The sequence below is a fragment of the Astatotilapia calliptera genome, chromosome 13, assembly GCF_964374335.1.
Source record: "Astatotilapia calliptera chromosome 13, fAstCal68.1, whole genome shotgun sequence".
Classification (NCBI taxonomy): domain Eukaryota; kingdom Metazoa; phylum Chordata; class Actinopteri; order Cichliformes; family Cichlidae; genus Astatotilapia; species Astatotilapia calliptera.
In genome coordinates, this window is record NC_137434.1 from 14,366,924 (window position 1) to 14,389,534 (window position 22,611).

Below are 22,611 nucleotides of genomic sequence, written 5' to 3' on the forward strand. Positions count from 1 at the left end.
CCTGATTCCAGGACTAAGTGGACTATGCTGACAGGGCTTTCTCGATAGCTGTCTATGAACTAATAAAAGAAAAACAAATCACTGCTTCAGGTTGAAGACCTTTCTTGGGGGGCTTTCACGCACACTGACTGGAACTATTAAAAAAAAGACAAATTATTTAAATTCTGATTTTTAAGTTTTTCTTTAAAAGCTCCTTTTAAAGGAATCGTCACATAAAATGTAGCATTTTGAACAAACTGTGGGGCTTTAAGGCTTTCAGTGGGAAGTTTATTATCAGATACAGAGGAACACAGCACAAGAGTGAGCAGAGCACAAATAAATCATCACACTTGAAGTTATAACTTAAAGCAATCTTAAACTTGTCAGATCTGTTGTTTTTTTCTATAATAACTGTCGGTGTGAAAGATTAACAACAAAATCTTTTCAATTAACTTTAAACATAAAGGTTGTATCTACAAATATACAATATGTTCTTTAATAAAGCAGCACAAGATCACTGTTTACAACAACACAAAGATTAAGGGTGCACTACAGAAGAACTAAACAATGCTACTTCACAAGATTGTGCAAAAACTTCTTATAGTCTTATCAATCAAGTAACACCACTGTGTGACAAGTGCTTCAAACATACAGCAACTCTAGACCTAGAGCTACTGAACTACAGCAAGAAGAACAATCAGTCCTTGTACAGATTGTATGACTCCCACAGAGCCCTCATGTCAAACTCATCAATCACCTACCAAGTACTTTGAAAAACAAAGTGTGCTTTGGAGACCTTTGTAAAGGATGATTACAACAATATTCATTTGGCTATTGATGACAGTGTTTTAAAGCATTCTCAATTTAGTTATTTTCTTAATAAACTCTATTACCTATTACAGCAAAGAAATATGAGATGACTGCATGTGCAGCAAACTCAAAGGAACCTCACGAATCTATTCAGCTGTGATCTTGAGTTAAAAGAGAAAAAATGATGATTATTTTATTCAGTGGGAAGAGGAATAAACATCAGAGAATAACGACACAGTTGCTTTTCTGTGGATGGTGAAATTTTGTTTTATCTCTCTTTCTCGAGATCCTACAAGGAAACAGAAATAAAAGTAAATTATACATAATATTTTGATAAAAGCGACTTAACATTGATTCAACATCGATGCTTACCATTTTTTACTGACAATAACCAGAGGCATTAATATGACACCAGCAAGCAGGATGGCTGCAACAACGTACAGAAGATAATCTGGAAAGACAAAATATTCCATCTTGAAAACCCACTCAAAAATTGTTTTGATAATTTAAATTCATGTGAATCATACTACGATTAGCATAAAGAGTTTACAAATTTCAATTTACCTTGCAACCAAGCATAAGCATGATCTGATGGAGGAGGTTTAGAGGGGCGAATGATTGTTTCTGAAGATGCCACTGAAATACAAATAAAAATAATTTACAATCTTTCCAGGAAAAATGATTGTTACATTTAAAAATGCCTGGTTAGAAAAAAAAAAGATACTCACTGAAGCGTGATCTATTGTGAAGCACGTCGTGAATCATGCTGCATGTAAGAAAATCATCATTGTAGAGTCTTTTACATGTACAAGGATGGTGAAGCACTGTGCCTAAAGTAGCCACGAAGGCCCTTTTGCATTCAGCGTCTGCACCAAGGATGAGCTCTGGATCCATCTGGGTGAAGCATTCATCTCTTGGGAGGTCACTGTCAATGCACTGGGCTTCTTCAGGACTCCAACAATTGGCTTGAAAATTTTCTAATAAGCCCCTGTTAATACAGAGAAAATGTGTGTTATGTGGAATGAGTGGGTGCTGCGATTTATAGATGTTTATGTGTTATGGTAGATTGTACATATTACTTCAAGATCATTTCACATATATTTATGGAATTACATCAAAAATGGCAGCGGGAAAAGTGCACCAATCACACAGGTGGAATTTGGATTATAAAAGGCTGCAGTCTACGCGTAAAGTGGTTTCTGAAAATTTTTATTAGATAGTAATTGGAGATGTGATCTTAAAAAATGGCCATTTAAAAAAAAAAGAAACAGCATTGGATTTGATGGAACTATAACCTGAAAATCTAGGTTTCCATAATGAAATCAGCTTGAGAATGGACAAGTGAGGAGGGCATCCACTTGAAGAAGACACTGAACCACAAATTGCTCCTAATGGCTGGACCAGCACTTGGCACTCTCTATGAAAGCTCGCTGCCATGTATGTGTTAAAAGGACAAACAGGACAATGTAAAAAGGATTTTGGTTAGGAGTGCTACTGTGCACTAATGCGGCCCTATACTGGACTACCTCAGCTTGAGTTCTTCTTCATTGTTCACTTAAAGGTTGAGAATTCACATTTTGTTATTTCTGTGTCTGGCTCAGTGTTGGTAGTTACGTATTCAACTATCTGCAGACTTCTTCTTTTCTGTTACTAGCAGTGAGCTGGCATTATTTTAAAAAATGTTATTTTATACACTCATTTCCAGTATCACTCACTCGTTCACTTTTTAAGGCTGGAAAGGACTCTCGAATGATGAACGCTCTTTTTCCTGCTCCAATTTAGTGATTGTTAGTTTGTTGACTGAATCCCTTCCTTGCATTTTAAAGTGTTTGCCTTCCTGCTGCACAGCCTATACACAAGACACCTTTTTTCTCCTCCCCGCATGCCTCGCACAACCAATGTTCCTGCCAGCCTTTGTTGTTCCCTCCAGCAATCTCATCCGCCAGATGCTGCTCATACATTTCATCATTGTGCAAACAATGAATTTGCATCTGATTTGGTGGTTTCATCCCCGAGTGTGCATTTAATAATAATAGTATTTGTACAATAATCCTGAAAACAACAACAACAAAAAAAACAAAAACATCTGAGGACAGAACAGTATACCTGCAGTTACTGTCCTCAGTGCACTGGTTAAGTACACGCTGACAGACCCGGATCTCATCTCCACAGGTGCCACTGTGCAATTCGGTTTTCATGCTCAGACAGCTCTGATCTGAAGCTTCACACTCGCACATGACCAGCATCTCTGCAACATTTTGGGGTACGTTCCTGTAGAACCGCAGAGTTTCCTGCTGACACCCTTCATCATTGCACTGGCCTGACTTACAGGCTTGGAGCATAGGTGCCAGGTACCTGTTGCAAACTGAATCGCTGAGACAAGCCCTAAATTGATCCAAACATGATCCAGCACCATCATATACTAAAAAACAAAGAGAGAGAAAGGTAGTGAATGGGTTTCACCAATTTTGACTCATCTTCACTAGATTTCATCTGAGATTAGCGTAATAAAATATAATTACCGTAGTTTAATAAAGTGCTTGACTGCCAATCCATTACTGCACTCCTCGTGAGCTGAACTGCTGTTCAAATAATCAACATGATTATCTCTCCCACCAACAAAGGCACATTAAAGATCCTCTTAACAGTCATTTTGTAGTGCAATAACTGTCCACCTTTGGCAAACAAAAACGTAATTTCACATATAAATGCTTATCGTAGAGACTTCTGAGAATACCGCACCTGGCTTTTGGTGGCATTGTGTGGCCAGCACTTGTATAGAATCACAAAGCTCCTCCTCCCAGGCACACACGCACCCTGGCAGAGAGGGAAATTGGTGCAGTATTGTCTGGATGGTCATGTTACAGACCTCTGAGCCTTTTATTTGGCACCCTCCATCTTGAATGACAGAAACATAAGAGGAAGGTGGAAAAACAGGATTTTCCATAAGCGAGCAAGGTCTTGTTTGAGCAACAGGTGTTTTCTATGTGCCTGCTGCTCTGACAGTTTTCCTTGTGATGTCTGGTTATGTATCCCGATATAGGCTGGTATATCAAATTCAGTGTAATAATGGAGGATTTCGATGTCAAAACAGACATACTGTGTGCATTAAAGGCATCAGAAAAGTGATTTATTGTCACTTAATTTTGTTATGTACATTTTGCTTCGGGCTGTTTCCTCACTTATTACATTTTAGCCATTTTCCATGGAAGCAATTCAGTCGAACGGTCTCATTTGCTGACCTTCCTGAGGAAATGCAATCGCTTTACGTAATACTTACTTGTCTCAACCCTTGGTAATATTAACAATATAATGGAAATGTGTTTTTTTTTTTTTACCTTCACAGATGCCGTCATAAAATGCCTGTTCACGCTTGCATAAATCTGACATGCAGATTTTCACAGCAGCCAAACACTCAGAAGCCAGCGATGAAATCTGAGGAGCAATAATCACTGAAATACAAGCAGACTTTAAGAATTTATTTACTTTATCATTGGTTTTTATATGGATTTATTTCACGGAGATCATTTTTGTCTTGAGGTTTTATATGAAAAGGGACATTCAAAAATTAAATGTTAATGTCTCACATGACTAACTGTAGCTACGCTTTGACTATACATGTGGTACAAACTACAAGACATGAAACACTTCTAGTAATGCTAATTTTATAGCACAAAAAACATACAATAACACTAATCAACTTGTTTGTTTTTTCTATCAGAAATCTGTAATTTTATGGTAATGGTTCGGCTTAAACTCACCAAATATGACTGCAGCTTCCAGTCGTCTCAGTTGCATGATAGCTGTTGCAAAGCTTTGAGCAGACAAATGAAGCTCTCACCAGCAGCTGATGTGTCCCTCTTGTTGGTGTCAGCATTTAAGCTGGGATACACCACCCGCTGTCAGGAGGATGTAACACATTTACTGGAGGCTGTACCCTGCACCAGAATAAAAATGACAAATGCAATGAAACAGAGCTGCAACAAAAAAGGGAAAAAATTAGTGCATATAGTATTTTAATATTGTCATTATTATATTTTGTGGGCTTAAGTAATAATATTATCTCTTAGGAGTAGTGCGATATTACTTCAGAGATAGGAAATAAAAAACAGTTGATCCCTGGTCTGATCTGCTGATTTAAATTTGTGTCAGATTGTTTTCACTTGATTTCTTTTTCCAACAATAACTAAGAGGAAAGTAAACATATTTAAGCAGCACATTTCAGACAAAATGCATTTGGATGTGCTCTAAATAATCAAAAAACAAACAAACAAGCAAACCAAATACTTTTTTATTATTTAATATTTTAATGGCTTGAGGCTTCAACATTGCAACGTTGCTCAAGTTCTTGGGAGACCAATCCATGACTGAAGTGTTGCATTGTGTCTTTTCCTGCCAGGTATGATTTTACTGCTGTTGCCAGTCGACATGCCCTTACATACTGAAGATGATTTGAACCAAAGACCAAAACAAAGATACACTACACTGTCAAAATTAATCCCTTACCCATCCAAATAGCTGAATTCAGGTATTCCAATCACTTTAATGACGACAGGTGTATAAACTCAAACATCTGTGTCCCTTCTCCAAACATTTGTGAAAGAATGGGTCGCTCTGCAACAAGTGCAGCCCTGGAATTTCCTCGCTAAATATTCCACAGTCAGTGGAACCTTGTGGAAAGCCTTCCCAGAAGAGTTGAAGGTGTTTTATTACATTTTATTATATTTTATATGGATTTAGAATGGGCTGTCATTTAAGTTCACATGTGTGTGAAGGAAGGAGTGTGAATACTTTTAGGAATATGGCATAATTTCTTAGAGCTACCACTTCTTCTTTTATCCTCTGCTTTTGTTCTGCCTTCATCCTCAAATTTTTTAAGGACAAATTGCACACCATGCCAAATTTTAAGCTAATAGCATTTTGATCATTTCTTTGTTGGAGAAAAAAAAACTATTTTATGGCTGTCAAACTGTGTCATTTTGCCATTTTTCATATATTCAACTAAAGGCAATGGGACAAACTATATAGTTTTTCAATAGACCAGTGACAAAGTACAATAATACAAGAAAAATGTAAAATATTTAAAAGAGTTTATTCAATAAGTTGTTCTGTTACGAATCAACACAACACTGCCTTAGGTACCAAAAAGCATATGTATATGTATACATGTGTTTACTGATAAACAAACAGTATTCACCCTCAGCTGTAAATAATGTTACAGCACATTCATTTACAAGATGGATGGCTTTGCTAACAATTCCACCCAATTCGAAGTCAGCAACCTTCTCTTTTTAGCTCATTTCTGCTGCTCCCTAGTGGCTAGATGATTTATTTGTCAAGCAAAAAAAAAAAAAAGTCAACAAATATTGATCAAAGGGTTGCACAATGAAGTATGAAACATTGGAAGGCAAAAAGGCTTAAAGTGCACTGGAAAAAGTTACAACATACATTATATATTTTTTTTAAAAAGTGATGCAAAAAGACGAGACTTTAATTCGACAGCTTCATGTCTATTCAGAAGTTGTTAAAGCCAATTGTATGCACTGTGTTACCCTTAACAGCATTCAAGACCTGGGCTGAGAAGTGTTTTCTAAATACTTTATGTGGGGATGCAAACATTTCACATTTAGTTCAAAATGAATAAATTCTTGTGAAAAACGTCCCACATGTGTCATTGTTGTGCCATAGTCGTGGTTTAAAGTCTATAAAATTTTAACATAATTAGTAAATCAAATCTATGCTCACAAACAATTTCCCCACATTAAACACATCAAGCTGAACTGAGCAATCAAACCTAGATTAATTACAATCATGCTGCCCTGGCAGGGATTGTTTTCCTCTCTGTTTCCTGTTATTGGTTTTATTTCTGTCATTCTTTCATATTATGCCTTTTTCCAGATTGCCTTTTTAGTTTCCACATCCTCCTTGTTTATTCATTTTTGTCCTTTGCATCCAAACTATAGCACTTTGACTCAAGGATTTTCTCTACTGCTGATTACACTGAAGATTAATATTTGCTTTGTGTTTCTGAATGGAAACGTTGTTGTGCTGTATGTTTGAGGATGTGGATTCTCTGAGTTTCCAGTGTGCTGCAGTGTACAGTTGTAAATATCTTTGCAAATACTTTTTAAAGAAATTTTCTGCTTTTATCTTCTTCCAGTAATGTGCAAGTAGCTAAAATGAATGGCTTCAGCCGCTTACTCATGTTCACTGGGTGAGGGGTTCTCAAGAAAGATGGAAGCTACTCTTGAAGGGACATCGGTTTAATCAGGGTGCTCTCTGCATAAAGAGTTGTGTGCATGTCTTTGTGTTCTGCACAACCATTACTCTGATCCACTTCACCCTAGGCAAATGCTGCGGTTTTAAGGAAGTCATATCTGATGCTGTTTGGATGAGAGGTCTGACAAAAAGTCAGCGCTGCTTGTGAACAGGGTTAACCATATGTGTATTTGTGTGTGTAGACTTCATTCACTGACATAAAATCAAACTCGCAAGCAACTAATAAAAATAGCCCTGCACATTAGCGTTAACATTTTGGAACACATACAAACAGTTGTGCACAGTTTAGGGAACCCTTTTTAAAAATGATGTGGGCATTAACTGTGCTTCTCAGGCTGACACACGGGGCAAGCTGCAGCAATTGTCTTTAAATGCTAGCTCATGCATATAAAATCATTTAAGATATCACCAAATACTATATGCCCGACTGACTGCTGTTCTAAACCAATGCTGTTGAACCACCACAGCAAAGTGTTGACAATCCAAATCAGCTGCTACGAATGACTGCAATTACTGAGTCAGGCTGCAAGTTGCTCATCTGAATGAAGCACGTTTGAAATGGGAAATTCACTGTTGTGGTTAGAAATGGGAGGAAGACTTCATACACGCGGTCTCTGCAGCAGCAAGTAATTTTTGGTGGGGAACATGAAAAAGCATGTTTGTAATTGCCTCATTTTCACCACTGAGATGCCCTTGATCAAAGCCTTTGACCTCCCAGATGCTCTATCAGAGATGCTCAAAGGCAACTTCTAAGTGTGTCATCAAGTACGAGTAGGCCAATCCTGCAAAAGAAACAATGAAGTATACGGAAGAAGACAAAAAACACTACGCATTGTAGCTGTCAGTACAATCATTTCTTATCAAGAAAAAGTCAAAACATTGATACCAAGAGTTCTGGAGTAGAAAAATATCCTGATGAATCAGAGATCAAGATTTGGATTGTTTTCTGATACTGATACATAAATCTATTACAACAAATATTTACTTACACTTTAAATAAAAAATTTAAAATTATTTTACAAAATACATTTTTCAGCGTATCAAATTCAAAATCGAATTCAAATCAAATTCAAATTTTATTCGTCACACACACAACCATGCACAGTATGACATGAGGTGAAATGTTTGTAAGCTGTGCAATGCAATGCCTGACCATTAAATGACAGTGGTTTTACAGTATTTACAGGTTATTACAAAATTTACAGATTTAACTTAGAAATTTACAGTAAAAATGTGCAAATAGCAGAAAGAGTTTATAAATTATAGGAAGTGTGCATGAAGAAAAACCAGAGTGCGTGTGGTGATGTGATGTGTGTGGGAGAGTCCAGTCCTACACCTGGTTCAGGGCCCGAATAGCCTGGGGGAAGAAGCTCCTCCTCATTCTCTCTGTTTTGGCCTTAAGGGAGCGGAAGCGCTTCCCAGACCTCAACAGTGAGAAGAGTCCATTGTTGGGATGGGAGAGGTCCATCATAATCTTCCTAGCTTTGGACTTGCACCGCTTGGTGTAGATGGACAGCAGGTCAGGGAGCTCTGACTGAATGATGCGTTCGGCTGAGCGCACCACCCTTTGCAGATCTCGTCTGTCCTGCTTGGTGCTGTTCCCAAACCAGGTGCAGATGTTTCCCGTCAGGACGCTCTCGATGGTGCAGGAGTAAAAGTTCTTGAGCACCTTCAGTGGCAGATGGAAGTCTCTAAGTCTTCTGAGGAAGAAGAGATGCTGACGGGCTTTCTTAACCAGGGTATTGATGTGACAAGACCATGACAGGTCCTGAGTGATGTGGACACCCAGGTATCGGAAACTGTCCACTCTCTCCACTGGCGTGCCACTGATGATGAGGGGCTTGTAATTCCTCGCCTGCTTTGTAGTGAAGTCCACGATCAGCTCCTTAGTCTTGCTGATGTTTAGGAGGAGGTTATTCTCCTGGCACCAGGTCTCCAGGTTCCTAATCTCCTCCAGGTAGGCCGTCTCGATGTTGTCAGAGATCAGGCCCACAACAACAGTGTCGTCAGCAAACTTGACAATGTTGGTGGTGTCTGATGTGGCTACACAGTCATAAGTGTACAGTGAGTACAGCAGGGGGCTTAAAACACAGCCCTGAGGCACTCCAGTGCTGAGTGAGATGGAGGGGGAGACTTGTTTTCCCACCCTCACTGATTGGGGTTTGTCTGTGAGGAAGTTGAGGACCCACTGACGCAGTGATAGTTTTTTCATCTGTGCAAACAGTTTCAAGTCTTGCCATAATTCACTTTTTTCTGACCCAGTAATAACTTAAAACAGCAGATAATTAAGTAATAACAGATAATCAGCAAAATATGTGGGCAACACAGTTATTATTCCTACATGCTTGCAGACTACTGCCACAAAAGAAAATGGAAAGCACATCCAGGACATGTTTCTTGTTTTTACATTTAGCATCAGTATAAAAAACAACCCACCATAGAGTCGCCTGTAAAAGTGACTGTGAGCAGCTCTTACCCACAGCCGAAAAATTCAACCACAATGATTATTTTGTAACGTATATTTTGCTGGAAAATGTCCGCTTTGCTGATGCTATCCAAACACAAACCTGGAGTGTTTCAAATGAAAGAAACAGGCTTCACATTGCGGTCCCGTTCATGCAGGGGTCACATTGAATATTCTGTACTTTGATGAATTGAGCTGGCTTCATTAACATACTCAGTGCACAGGAACATACATTTCTGGGCATTTACACTGAGGACTTGAGATGAACATGTGACCGACTGCACCTTTAAAGCTTCAAATCCCTTAAACCAGTTATATCAAAGGTGATGCTACTACTTAATTAGACGTAATTAGACAAACCAAAACAAAAATACATACAAAATTTACAGAAACTACACATGAAAGAGAGATATAAAACACTGAACATTACAAACCGTGTCTTTCATAATTAATCAACATTTTCTTGCATAACAGAAGAGAGAAAGTCTGTCCTTTTCAAATCAACCAAACAGAAAACATTAAATACAATTCTTTTCCCTTTAAATGTCATCCAAAAATAATGAGATCTGCACATTATCACATGTCTAACTTAAAGATCAACGTGTCCTTCAGGTGCCCCAGCTGGAATATAAGACGATTACACCATCTGATCTGATATGCGTGACACATTGTCCACATTGTGAACTTGAGTGGAGAGGGATTTTCGACTGTCTGTACGCGTTCTGGTCCTTATCCTCCTCGTTTCATTTTCATGCTGGCCACAACAATGACAAGAAAAGGCTGATTTGAACTCCTCGCGGAACTTCCCTTAAGAAAAAAACGACAACAAAATCTTTATAAAGTCCACCTTCTTTAAAAACCATCTACAAGCTTGCATTAAAAATAGCTTAAATTTTTTTGTAAAATCATTCTAAGAGCTTTTTTTTCATAAATGCATGAATTAAAAACTTGCTGCTTTCTCAGAATTAACTTCTGTTTTCAGGTTATTAGCAGATAAAGCTGTGAATTGTGTTGTTGTTGCCAGTTTGTTCACTAGAGGGCAGTAATGAATCCTTAGAGGAGAGTTCAAAACTTACCACTTAGGAAATTGTAGATGATTGGATTTGCAGCACTGTTGGCATATATGAGCCAGTGTGAGAAAGTAAACCACGCATACACTGTCTCTCTGTCGTTTGTCTTCTTAAATGTCCCAAAGACTCTGGAGGTAAAAAAATGATATCATTTTATTCATTCTTTTCTTTTTGCATGCATTTTAATCACAAACCTGTCAGGGGGAAAAACTATACAAAACATGGCTTATAGTAAGCTCTACTGTAGATCCGGGATGCAGCAGAGCTTCCTTGAGAGATTATTACCTTTTCATGACATTGAGCACACTGATTGGCAGGTAGCACAGGGCGAAAACAAAGAGCACCACCATCAGCATGCGAGCTGTCTTCCTCCGGGCTCTGACTTGTTTGATCTCAGCACAAACCGTGCTGGTTCTAACCCTCACCGACTCCCCCGGTCCTGGAGTTGGAGCTGAGCATTTGATAGACTTCCACTTCCTCTGCAGCACTGATGTGCTTCCAGGAATCTGTTGAATGAATACATTAAAGTGGATACACGCGCACATCAGACCCTGGAAGCCCATTGGGAAATTTATATTTATAGCAAATGGCAGAATACGCACCTGTTGACACCACAGCTTGTGACAAATCTGAATGTATGCCAAGACCATGAGACACAGTGGTGCGAAGTATGTGACAATGAAGAAACAGGTGTGGTACACCTTTGGGTAGATCTCAGCTGTTGAAGGATTTAAAAGGAAACACTTAACAATATTGTAGAGAAAACATGAGTAGTTACTTAGTAGTTAAAGACTAAAAAGCAGATAATGATGAGCGTCTAGAGAACAAACACGTCCACTGACCACTTTTTCATAAGCGGCTTATTATTAACTGAACCTTCTGCTGAGTGGCACAAACTAATGACTTAATGATTGAGAGCGGGTAAAGTTTAATGCTTTTTTTATATACTACATGTTCTGCAACACTACTCATAAAATTCCAAATTCAGGAGATTCCACAAATATAGTCAGTTTCCCCTTTAAGTTTCCCCCAGTTTACCATGTGGCTGGTATTTTTGTTTCCTGAAAAGCCTGACAACTTTCACCTTGGGGCCATTTGCCAGTGCAGACATCCAGCAAACATCCACTTTTTTGCCAAGCAGACCTGCCTCTTAGTCAGCCAAATAGCTGCTTTCAAAACAAGAATCTTCAGCGTCCAAACCCAAAGGTGGCACAATAAGTAAGGGGTTCAACTTCTTGCTCATAATTATTCTTCTGTTGACAGAGCACTGTGAATTCATGCCACAATATCAGACAACCTGAACTGTGGTGCATACCACTGTGTCATCCTGCCATCTTGCATCAGCACACGGAAGAATTCCTCAGTCATATTTATCATTTTATCTTGTTTTTTAACTACTTTGATAACTTTTTAGAATGAAAATGAAGTTGAGGGGTTGCCGTGTCGACATGCTACAGGAAATCAAGTTTTGCACAAACGTTTCAAGAAAAAACAGCATCTGTGAAAGGTTGTTGGAGTGCTGCTGAAGGCGACGAAATTAGAGGTGAGTTAGGCCAAATGCAAATTTGATAAGGCTGTTGATTGTTTTCATGGGCGGAGTCTCTGAACTTTGTGTTCCGTCCTTGTATAGTTCTTCGATCAGAGTCATTCATGAGATACTGACTGACTTCCATTTAAATATCTAGTCATTACTGATTCATTTACCTCTCATCAACTTCTGACATTTTTGTTTACTTTATGTAACAAAAAACACAATTTTCCTCTTATTACTGCTCTGCCTGTCAGTCTTGCACTGCACACTTTCAATGATGACTGCAAGCTTATTAAAGAAAGCAATCTACGTTTCAAAGGTAGTCATTAAAGGTACCCATCATTACTGTAATATAATGAATGTGAGTAGATGGAAAGCTTCCTCTCTTTGTAAGGTTTTCCTCTTTTGACTTCTTCAATCACAGAGGCACCCTGAGCGACTTCATCTGAGCAAAGCAAAATCCACCCATCCCGCTTAGGTGCTCACGCTTTATGGATAAAAAGTGGTATGACACGTGATCAACCCATCTATACGGGGGGTGGAAAAGCCCAATAAATGTCACTGCAGTTGTTGTTTAAGTAATTTAGTGAGTCATTCAGTTAAAGTTGAAACTGTGCTTCTAGCAGCGAGGGAGACATATATTTTCATAATGCGTTCATTTAGTTTGTGAACTGTGAAAACTGACCTCCCCAGTGCTCATCACACACCGTGAACAGACTGGTCTTATTTGTGAGTTCAGGCAGCAGGCTGCTACACTCCATCACGATGGCCTGGGGGATCATGATGATACACGACACAACCCAGATGACAACAATACTCTTGCGCGCCCTCTTGGCTGTACTCTTGAACAACAGTGGGTGACAGATCGCATACCAACGGTCCTGGGCGATGCAGCTCAGCGTTAGGACTGATACAGAAACAGAGATGGTCTGCGAAGAATGAAATAAAACTTTTAACTAGATACACAAAGATGTTCACCATTTAATATTGATACAGTTTGCAGTTGTTACAGAAAATACTAAATGCTCATGAGGAAAATAATTTCAGAACATACATTTGTAGACTTGAATCATAGATTGGCAAACACTGATGCATGGGACACCTCCTATGCTGGAGATGCTCTTATCTCTGTGTTGCAGATGAGTCTGTTCACTTCAGAGCAGCGGCACAAATTTCACGTGCAGGTTTAAAAGCAGTGGGTGGTCAATTTTTCTTGGAAATAAAAGGCGGAGATTCCTTGTTTTTGTAAAGGGTTAGCTTATGATGCCAGGCACATTAAAATAAATCTCGCTGCCTAATTTAAAATGTTCATTTAAACGATCTTAAAAAAGAAAGGAAAGATTGCACCTTAGGCAGAGCAGGGCACATCCTCATTGCCCTTCAACTGACAGAAAGTCAATTGTTCATTGAGTTTGGATGTTTTTGAGTTTGGATGCATCCTGGATGGTTACAGGTTAAGTATGCTGAATATGAAACATATGTAAACACTGAAACCAGTGAGAGAAACCTTGAGGGAAGTGAATCATTGTTTGCAAGACAACAGGAACCGTCTGTGACATTTAAATGCTTTGAAATGTATATTTTAAAAAGACGTTCCCACACACACAAAACAACCTGCTGCATTTAGGCCAAAACAGCATTTCCACCACACTGCTCATTGTAAATTGCAATGATCATTTTTCACTTGCTTGCACATTACACTTGGGAATCATGGATGGGTTTAATCCGGACACCAGCTGCAAGCTGAAATATGGACCCCCTTTTTAAAATATTATACAATGTACTGCATTTGGCTTCTGTTGCACCCTGCTGTGAACCTATTCAAGGTATTATAGACCACCAGCATACAATGTAGAACAGTAGAATAGGAATCATACCAAAATGTTACATAAAATGAATCACCAAAGGGGAATTAGAGTTGATGCTCCTGGATTTAAAAAGAAAGCAGCGGGAGATGGCCCTCAAGCAAATACTGCAGCGCCAGTTTATGATACAAAGCTCAACAGTAAACGGGGTGAATGTCACTATGAAAACCTTCAAAGAGATTGCTAATTAAAAGCCATGAGGTGCAGCATGTTTGCTAAACTAGCTCCTGACACACAAGAATTCACATTATGTTAGAATTTCTTTGCTTTACAGCTGCATCCCTGCAGAACATATAGTCAAAGCCGTGCCACCATGAGGCTAGAATTGACTTTGCTGTGCATAAACAATATAATATAACACAGTCTGTTAAGAGTATGAGACATATAATCTGTGTAGAGTAGTTTGGGACTTTGGTACATGCTCTCGATACATATCATTGTGATCAACAATATTAAATAAGATTGTCTTTTTTGCATACATATTGCCAGAGTGGTGCTAAAGCAGTGTTGCCTGAGGCATTAAATCACTTTAGAGTAACATCAAAGGTCTCACTCAGTGCACATCCTGGGGGATATGAAAAAGAGTTTTGTTTTTTTTTACCCTCATGAATACCATGAAGAAAAATGGTAGAATAATAGAAATATGGGTCTTGGCTTGCATCCACAGACCTTGTGAATTGTTTCTGAAAAGGTCAAAGATTCCAATATCCTGTTTGAAAAGCAGATGTCAGGGTTCAAGGCTTACCTGCAGATAAGGGACAATTTTGCACAGAGTGTTTCCAAAGAACCACGTCTCTGTGATGTCCACCACAAGACTCGCAGGCAGGCAGATGATGGTGACCAGCACATCAGCCAGGGAAAGATTCACTATGAAATAGTTTGTCACGGTGCGCATGTGACGGTTCTTCCATACTGCAAAACAAACTGAAAGTGATGCACAATCAAGGGTTGTCCAAAGAAAGGCAAACATTTATCACATCAGTGCATGTGAAATCTATTTGAGCCACCAGTGTCTTGATACTTTGTGTATGCTATCATACACAGAGTCTGAACTAAAATTTAACTGCAGCATTGTTTCATTTGACTAAATCAGGAAATAATCATAAAACTTTCAGACATTAAAAGACAAAAAAAGCTCATGTACAGTATTGTGCAAAAATCTTGAGACTCCTGTTTACTTGAGCCTTTCTTAAAATTTTGCCAGGAAAACAGCTGCAGTGATTTATTTAGTCATGTACAAAACATACATGGAATTACAGAATTCAAGGCAAAACACAGTTTGTACAATTCTAACAAGCTTTAAAGTGAATATTTGGTCACCTTTATCCTTTTACATGGATGTAGACACTCATTGTTGTGCCTCTCTCCTGACCTCCTCCGTACATGTTGACAACAATTTCAGTTAAAAAAATTCAGGTTTGGATTACTCCGTAAGACCTGTTGCCACTGACTTTCAATTTAGTTCTTACGTAAAATGGCATAGCAAAGCCTTTTCTCCCTGTTTCTCCCTCTTAATCTCCGTGGAGATTGAGATGATGGACTCATATACGTACCTGGGTGTTCAACTGACTAATAAATTGGACCGGACTAACAAGAGAAATGCAATCTTGGAAAGGACAGAGCAGGCAGTATCTGCTACAGAGACTTAGGTCTTTTGGATTGCAAGAAGAGTTCCTGAACTCCTCCTATGACTCAGTGGTGGAATCTGACATCTTTTTTGTGTGTGTATGGTCTGCTGGGGCAGCAGTGTGTCTTCTGGGGATAATAAAAACTGAACAGGCTGTTCAAGAAGACCAGCTCTGTTTTGGGACACCCTCCTGACCAGATGGAAGTATGGTGGTTAAACTGTCATCCCTTCTAGAGAACACATCCAATCTCATGCAGGTCGCTCTGACAGCACTGAGCATCTCCTTCAGTGACAGGTTGCTGCACCCACGGCGTGCCAAGCTGTTTTTCCTTCCATCTGCTGTCAGAGTCAACAGCAGTAAATGTATGACAGCAGTAATTGTACACATATGAACACACACATGCACACTCTGTGGTCTGTACATATTTCCAAGTTCAACACTCAATGCCTGCTATGCCACTATGAAGTATCCTGGTTTGCTGCTAGGCATCTAATCTTCTTCCACCTTATATTGTTTACATTTTCTTTTATTGCTTCCGTATAGCATTATCAGTTGTGCTGCATCTATTTATTTCTGCCACGTCCACTTTGCTTTTTTAATAATGTGAATTTTCCTACCTGTTGGACTAATAAAGGGTATTTTATCTCATCTATCTTATCTTAAAAATGGCTTCTTGTCTCCCTGAGTCACAAAGTGAAGGTCTACAGTCTTTGACTACACATGTTTATTCCGTATGCAAAGCACCAATTTAAAACACTATAGAACACTTTTTCTTGCTTGTTACCCTGAAAACACTTCACTTCTTGAAAGCTCTTGTTTGAAGAACTCTGAAAGTTCAAGTTCATTATTTAGCATGTTAGCACTCCTCTTTCTGTCATACCCATTGCACAAAAAGTAAACAGTAAGTGACACGTAGAATGTGCCCAAGTGGAGTGAATAACCAAAACCAAAAACGTAGCCAAATTAGACTTCAGTAAACAGTAGAAGGGCCAGATGTATCCATTGGGTCCTGTTTCATGTCTTTACTGGATTTCTTCATATTTATTAAGGACACGACTTTCAGATACTGCTCATCTGCTGTAGATATTATTTTAGGTTTGCTATTTCTTCTTTTGTTCTATTTGGGAATCACCATGTTGGTGCAAAAACGCTATTCTCTCTTATCTCTGGGATTTTTCATAGACCCCACTTAATAGAGTTGCAGTAGGCACGTTTTTTCATGCTTGAATGACTCAATTGTTTGGTTTTTTTGGCTTAACAACCAAAAAAAAAAAAAAATTCCTCTAATAACGGCCATGTAGAGGCTAAACCTACATTTGAAGCCACTGAGGTGTTCGTTGGTGACGCGATGCCAATGTTATGCATGAAACTTCAGTCCAGTAACTCCAGCCGTATACTTATTTTGTCTTGTCCCATCTTTAATGCACTTCCATCAGTAGTTGTTGAACAGTTCTCTTTATCCAACGTCATTTATCACAACAACGCAGCGGTCACAAACTGTTTGCTTCTTTCGACCAACAACACCTGGCGCTAATTACATGTTTCTACAAAAGGTGACCCCTGGTGGCACACATGAGGTAACAACACAAAAAATGACTCCTACAGGTCAGGTTCAAGGACTGGACTGAAAATCAGTGAAAAGCGGTCCAAATGAGAAAAAAAAAGTCTAAAGAGCTGTCCTGTAAGAAACTAAAAAATTAAAAGAAAGTACCTTTGAAAGTAAAATATAAAGAAATGTGGGGTGGCTCAAGATATTTGCACAGTACTGTGGGTTCAAACATTGCCTTTTTTGTGCACAGCTGAAATCAGTGGTGTCACATGTCAAGGTAATAAAATTCATTCTCTCTTCTTTTCATGCCACATTAGTGCATAGTCACAGTATATTCTGTGTATCTGGGAGGCAGCTGTTGCTTCTGAAATAGCTTTTAGTATTCATTCCTGTGCAGGGAAATTATAACCTAGAAAATGAAAAGATTTGGAAGGTTGGTAGAGAAAAAAATAATATCTCTGAAGTGGAAGAAATGCATTTTTTGTCACAAAATATATTTTTCCAGAAGGAAAGAAAACAAACAAAAACAAATTAGACAGCACTCCCAAAAGTAACAGTTTGAATCAGGGAATGCAAAGCACACATTTGCCAAAGGTTGTCTTACTCCTTTAATGATTCAAGGTGAGAGGCTTTCAAATGCAAATGAAGCTTTAATGTACACTTTTTTTAAACTTTAAAAGTCATTTCCCAAATGGATTGTGATTTATTCGACAACACGGTGACTGACAAATATGCAAAAAAACTCCCGCTGTAGCTTTGCCTTCCCTCATTTCATGTGCTGCCGTTCCAACATTTTGTTTCTAGCGAGGATAAGAATTATAGGTTAGATGGTATTGCCGCAGAGAATTGATTCACTCCAAGAAGAGCTCCTGGAAAAAGGCTGACAAGAAAATGCAACACTGCACAACTAAAAACAATAGAGCGGAAAATTACCTCACAGACAGAGACCAGGGTGGACGTCAGGTACAATCTACTATCTTTTAGTGACAGTATGTATCAGATTTATACCCCTACATGTTTCATAATATACACCAATGGGCCAAGACATTATATCCACTCACGGATAAAAGGGATGATGCTAAGATTTGGGATTTACGTGGACCAACTTTTGGAAAGACCACATGATGAAGGTTTTGATGACTGGCTTGGATCATTTCCAAATCACAGAGGTTTGCAGGGGTTTTCTGGTCAGCAACAGTGACTGCTGACCAACAACAAGGTGTTGGTGGATCTGCTAGATAAAAAATATGTTCAGAGGAACCTCCGTCTCACAACTTGAAGGACTTAAATGATCTGTTGCTAACATCTTGTTGCCAGATAGCATAGGGCAACTTCAGAGGGATGGCACACTGGCCTTTTTCACAGCAGACATTTTCAGTTGTCATAGCAGGAAAAGCACAGGTGCTGGTGTTAGTGATAACACATGACAAGCAAAATGTAGCAAACCGCTGAATTTACTTAATATGCATATGCTTTTTTCCGCTCTGACATGAAGATGTTACAGAAGCTTGTAATTTAGCATCAGAATGACCCTACAGGAGATGAGCAAAGTCTTCACTAGGCTTGGATTCACTTTAGAATGAATAAGAAACAGAAATTCCTCTTAGTACACTTTTCCATTAGCTCACACAAGTAAACATACCATAAATAATGAAAAAGAAAAAAGTTTTCCCCTCCTTAACAGCTGGAAACTTCCAATCAAAATCTCAATGCATACCCATGCAGATCAGACTGCAGCTTTCTGGCTCTTCAGTTTGCTCCTCAATCCATTCAGTACCCTGTAGCTTCAATTATGACTGCGGTAAGATATGTGTATAAAGAGGGCTCATATATTTACTTTTGCCTCAGGCCTGTAAATGTGCTGTGATGGTGCAGACCTGGGGTGGATTATATAAGGAGGATAAAAGGTCTAGACTGTAACTGAACTACACACAACATCAAAGAGAAGATACAGTCAACTTAAATTATCTTCTTGTGCATATCTGATCAGTGCTTTGAATATGAAAAGTTGCTACAATGCTGTGAATAAATCAGAGGATCTAGAATAGAGTAATACTGACGTCAACACACGCGTTTGGTTTGACTGAATTAGTGTTTGATCTTTTTGCAGTGAAACACGCTGTTCAAATATAAACTAATATTCTCCTCCTTGCCCTTTGTTCTATTGTATGTTAACATGCAGTGTGAGCTACTGTTGGAGCATTCATAGCTTTTCTGCTGAGGGAAAGTTGTCTGTACGCTGCTTTTCTTTCTAATGCCTGCATCACTGACGACCATTGCATCACTGCAAAAAGTTAGACATTCAAACCAGAGAGAGGCCTTTCTCTGCGGAGTCTGCATGTTCTCCACGTGCCAACAGGAGATTCCTGTAGGAACTCTGGTTGCTCTCACTGTCAAAATCATGATAGGTAAATTCTCCTTCAAGCTCCTAGCCTGTTTGGCGCCCTGGGCGAACACTCCCTCTTCACACAACCCGATTCAAATCATGAATACATAATGGACTTGGATTTAAAACATTATAAATGAAATGTGCTCTATTTGGAAGGAGCAGCCCCCCCCCCTCGACGGCTCGTGTATGAGACTTTAAATCATCAAACTGTAAATTTTAAATTGTTATTGATCCCTTTACCCCGAGTCCTAAAGTGTATATTTATTTTCTTACTCTTCTTATATATATTGTTTGTTTACTTGCACTGCTATAACTGGAGCTTTGTCGTCTCGTCTCTATATATACTGGACTGTATGTAGCGGAGATGACAACAAAGTTTACTTTGACTTCGGCAGCAAGCAGGCGCACCGAGGGCTTCGTGTATAGAATTTCGAAAAAACATCGGTGCAAATTATAAGTCTGTATCATAATGTCTGGTGTTTTCGTGTTTGTTGGTTTGTTTTTATTTTGTTTTACTTTGATGGTTATGATGGTTATCAAACGTTGCTCTGGCCGGTCAGAAAATCCCCCGCCGCCCCGCCCTCTCCTCTCTGCGCCGCAAGCAGCAGGCGCACCTGCAAACGAAGGGCGCCCTTACTCCCAGCAAATGGGCGATAGAAAACACTACAGGCACTGTGTAAAACTGAAACAATACACTAAAGCTACTTTCAGCTGGCTCTTATTCATGAGGGGTTGCCACAGCGGGTAGCTCCGCATGTTTGATATGGGAGATTTTCTACACTGGCTGTCCTTCCTGACAAAACACACCTCCGGGGTATTTGTGTCTCCTCCTGAGATCGTTCTAGCGATTTTTCGCTTGTTAGGCAAATACGCAAACTACTTTACTTGCATTAAAGCTGCAATGCTGCAGCATTGCAGCTTTAATGCAAGTAAATTAAATTAAATTTAAATTTAAATTTAAATTTAAATTTAATTAAATTAAATCCCATGGGGATGAATTTATCTTCAATAATATGGAAAACAGAAGTATTAACATCCAATTTATATTTTCTTTAGCTTTATACTTTATATACCATGAACAGATTCAAGAAAGAGCCACACAGATCTTTAGAAGAAATGACCTCCTGTGACAGAAAACAGCAAGATTTTGCCTGTCCATATTCAATTAGTCTCTTACACATGTGCTATTCATTGATCAGTTAAATTATAAAAAAAAAAAAAAAAAAAAAAAAGCGAAACCCTATAAGGCCAGCGCTACAAGCATATAGTAATTTGATTAGCAACGTGCAGGGACAAGAGATGAAAGGAGAGCACATCTCTTCCACAAACAGCAGGAAATGAAGGAATCTTTGTAGTCATCTTTGTTCATCTGGTTGTTGACCTCTTTAATCAAATCCGTTTAAGTGTGGATTTCTTTCTCTGTCATTTTTCAGATACCGTCTGAAAGAAAATACCGCCTCAAAGTCATGTCATTTCAGATCAAATGCAAGCAAATCACAACAAAATTTAGGGAAGCTGCATAAAAGTCCATATCACGTGTCAGTCTATGTCAGGCAAAGTCACTTTGAATTGGCAGCGCCTGATATAAAAGCTTCAGTTAGATAAAAAAAAAAAAAAAAAAAACAGATTCAAACTTATCTGTATCTGGGTCTCTGTCTAATTTATATCTAATTAAAATCCATCTAGGTGCGGTGCACAGCAAACAATTTCATGCTCTTAAGCAAAGAAATTTATACTTACAATATGTTCTTCTACAAATGTTCACAGTGTAAACAAACTCAAAAGAGAGTGAAAAGCAGCCCTGATTACAGGCTCCATATTCTGAGAAATGATTTCTCCGATATTAAGGAAAAACATATGTCTGCTTATGTGTTGCTTTATTTTCATACATCTTTCCATTTTTATTCCCTCTTGTTCAGCCACACAAGGATTTGAATTGGGCTCATCAGGGAGACAGTGTCATGGTCCCTGTGCCTCACCAGCTGATTCTGTATTAGGCAACATGTTTTCTCTCTCTCTCTCCTGCCGGGGCGATGCTCATTATGGGCTCCCGCCCCTGGCCCACGCACCTGCTGCCGATCGGGATAATCACAAGGCCGATTTAAGACAGCAGCACTGTGTCACTCGTCGCTGGATCGTTGAGTTATCAGCGTCAGTCGCTCAGTAGATTGTAAATAAGGATCTGTGAGTTCGTTCCGTCTGTTCGCCTCTAACTATAATCTCTGTGTACAGATCTATCCCGGACCTTTCCCTGCCTGCCTGTCATCCCGTGGACGAGTGAGTGGATGGTGTTTCCCCAGTGTGGGGAGTGAAGAGAGAGAGCCTTTGGAGGACGTCAGATTCCCGTCTTTTCCCTCACATACCCCGGAACCCTGGACCCCCCTCCCCTCCCTCCAGCACTTTGTAAATAGCATCACCTGGTGTCGTTGTGTAAATAAAATCTGTAAATCCTGTAAGGAGTCCCGGTCTGCGCCTGAGTCCGTTAACTGAAACCTGACAGACAGATATGTTGATTTAGGTCATCTATGAATAATTTCTAATCAAAATTGAGATACCTTTTGCACAACACAGCTCTGTTGGCATTTAAGCTTCAGTAGCCAATGTTATTTTTCATATTGTATCAAATGAGTTCTGAAAATGCTGTTTATCCACTTGATTTCACTGAAGAGCTTTTTGTGTATATCGATCAAGAACCTTATGTGTAAAGTCAAGTGATGCGCATGAATACGTGACTGGTTTTTCAGTATCAGGAGTCCTAATACATGAAAAAAAAAATTACATTACATTAATGTACAATGTCAGTTAACTGTTGGCTCTAAGATGGCAGCATCCTTTTCTCTCTTTCTCTCTAAGTGACAGCAAGTTTTGAACAAGCAAAGCGAATATATGATGGCTGTTCTGAAGCACTTTGATCTTCAGAATAAACGGTTGAACGTAGGCTGTGTCAGAGTGAAATGGTATATAAGCACTCAACTGGCAGAGTCTGCACAGGCATGTGAATGCTAACCTGCAAGGAATGAAGGCATCTGAGTTCAGCACTGCTCACT

The 22,611-nt window shown here is 39.1% G+C and overlaps 2 protein-coding genes and 1 long non-coding RNA gene across 4 annotated transcripts; 1 reads left to right on the top strand and 2 right to left on the bottom strand.

Moving 5' to 3' along the window:
* Nucleotides 1-250: 250 nt before the first annotated feature.
* gfral (GDNF family receptor alpha like) lies at nucleotides 251-4,673 on the bottom strand. Of its 2 annotated transcripts, none has more exons than XM_080288155.1 (9): nucleotides 4,551-4,673; nucleotides 4,128-4,241; nucleotides 3,532-3,687; nucleotides 3,312-3,368; nucleotides 2,896-3,211; nucleotides 1,518-1,777; nucleotides 1,354-1,425; nucleotides 1,162-1,240; nucleotides 251-1,078 (listed from the first exon to the last, which is right to left on the bottom strand). In XM_080288155.1, exons 1-9 carry the CDS (start codon nucleotides 4,585-4,587, stop codon nucleotides 1,009-1,011), a joined length of 1,161 nt encoding a protein of 386 aa, XP_080144281.1. In that variant the 5' UTR covers nucleotides 4,588-4,673; the 3' UTR covers nucleotides 251-1,008. The 2 variants fall into 2 exon arrangements, with proteins under 2 accessions (XP_080144281.1, XP_026044979.2); XM_026189194.2 differs by having other exon boundaries at nucleotides 3,312-3,371.
* A 3,230-nt stretch (nucleotides 4,674-7,903) lies between these two features.
* Nucleotides 7,904-17,915, bottom strand: hcrtr2 (hypocretin (orexin) receptor 2). The gene is made up of 7 exons (XM_080288025.1): nucleotides 16,941-17,915; nucleotides 14,744-14,922; nucleotides 12,819-13,062; nucleotides 11,205-11,320; nucleotides 10,888-11,108; nucleotides 10,609-10,730; nucleotides 7,904-10,339 (listed from the first exon to the last, which is right to left on the bottom strand). Exons 2-7 carry the CDS (start codon nucleotides 14,891-14,893, stop codon nucleotides 10,170-10,172), a joined length of 1,023 nt encoding a protein of 340 aa, XP_080144151.1. The 5' UTR covers nucleotides 14,894-14,922; nucleotides 16,941-17,915; the 3' UTR covers nucleotides 7,904-10,169.
* A 3,641-nt stretch (nucleotides 17,916-21,556) lies between these two features.
* LOC145419699 (uncharacterized) lies at nucleotides 21,557-22,021 on the top strand. The gene is made up of 2 exons (XR_013901022.1): nucleotides 21,557-21,715; nucleotides 21,797-22,021. It is a non-coding gene; the product is annotated as an uncharacterized LOC145419699 (long non-coding RNA).
* Nucleotides 22,022-22,611: the final 590 nt, after the last annotated feature.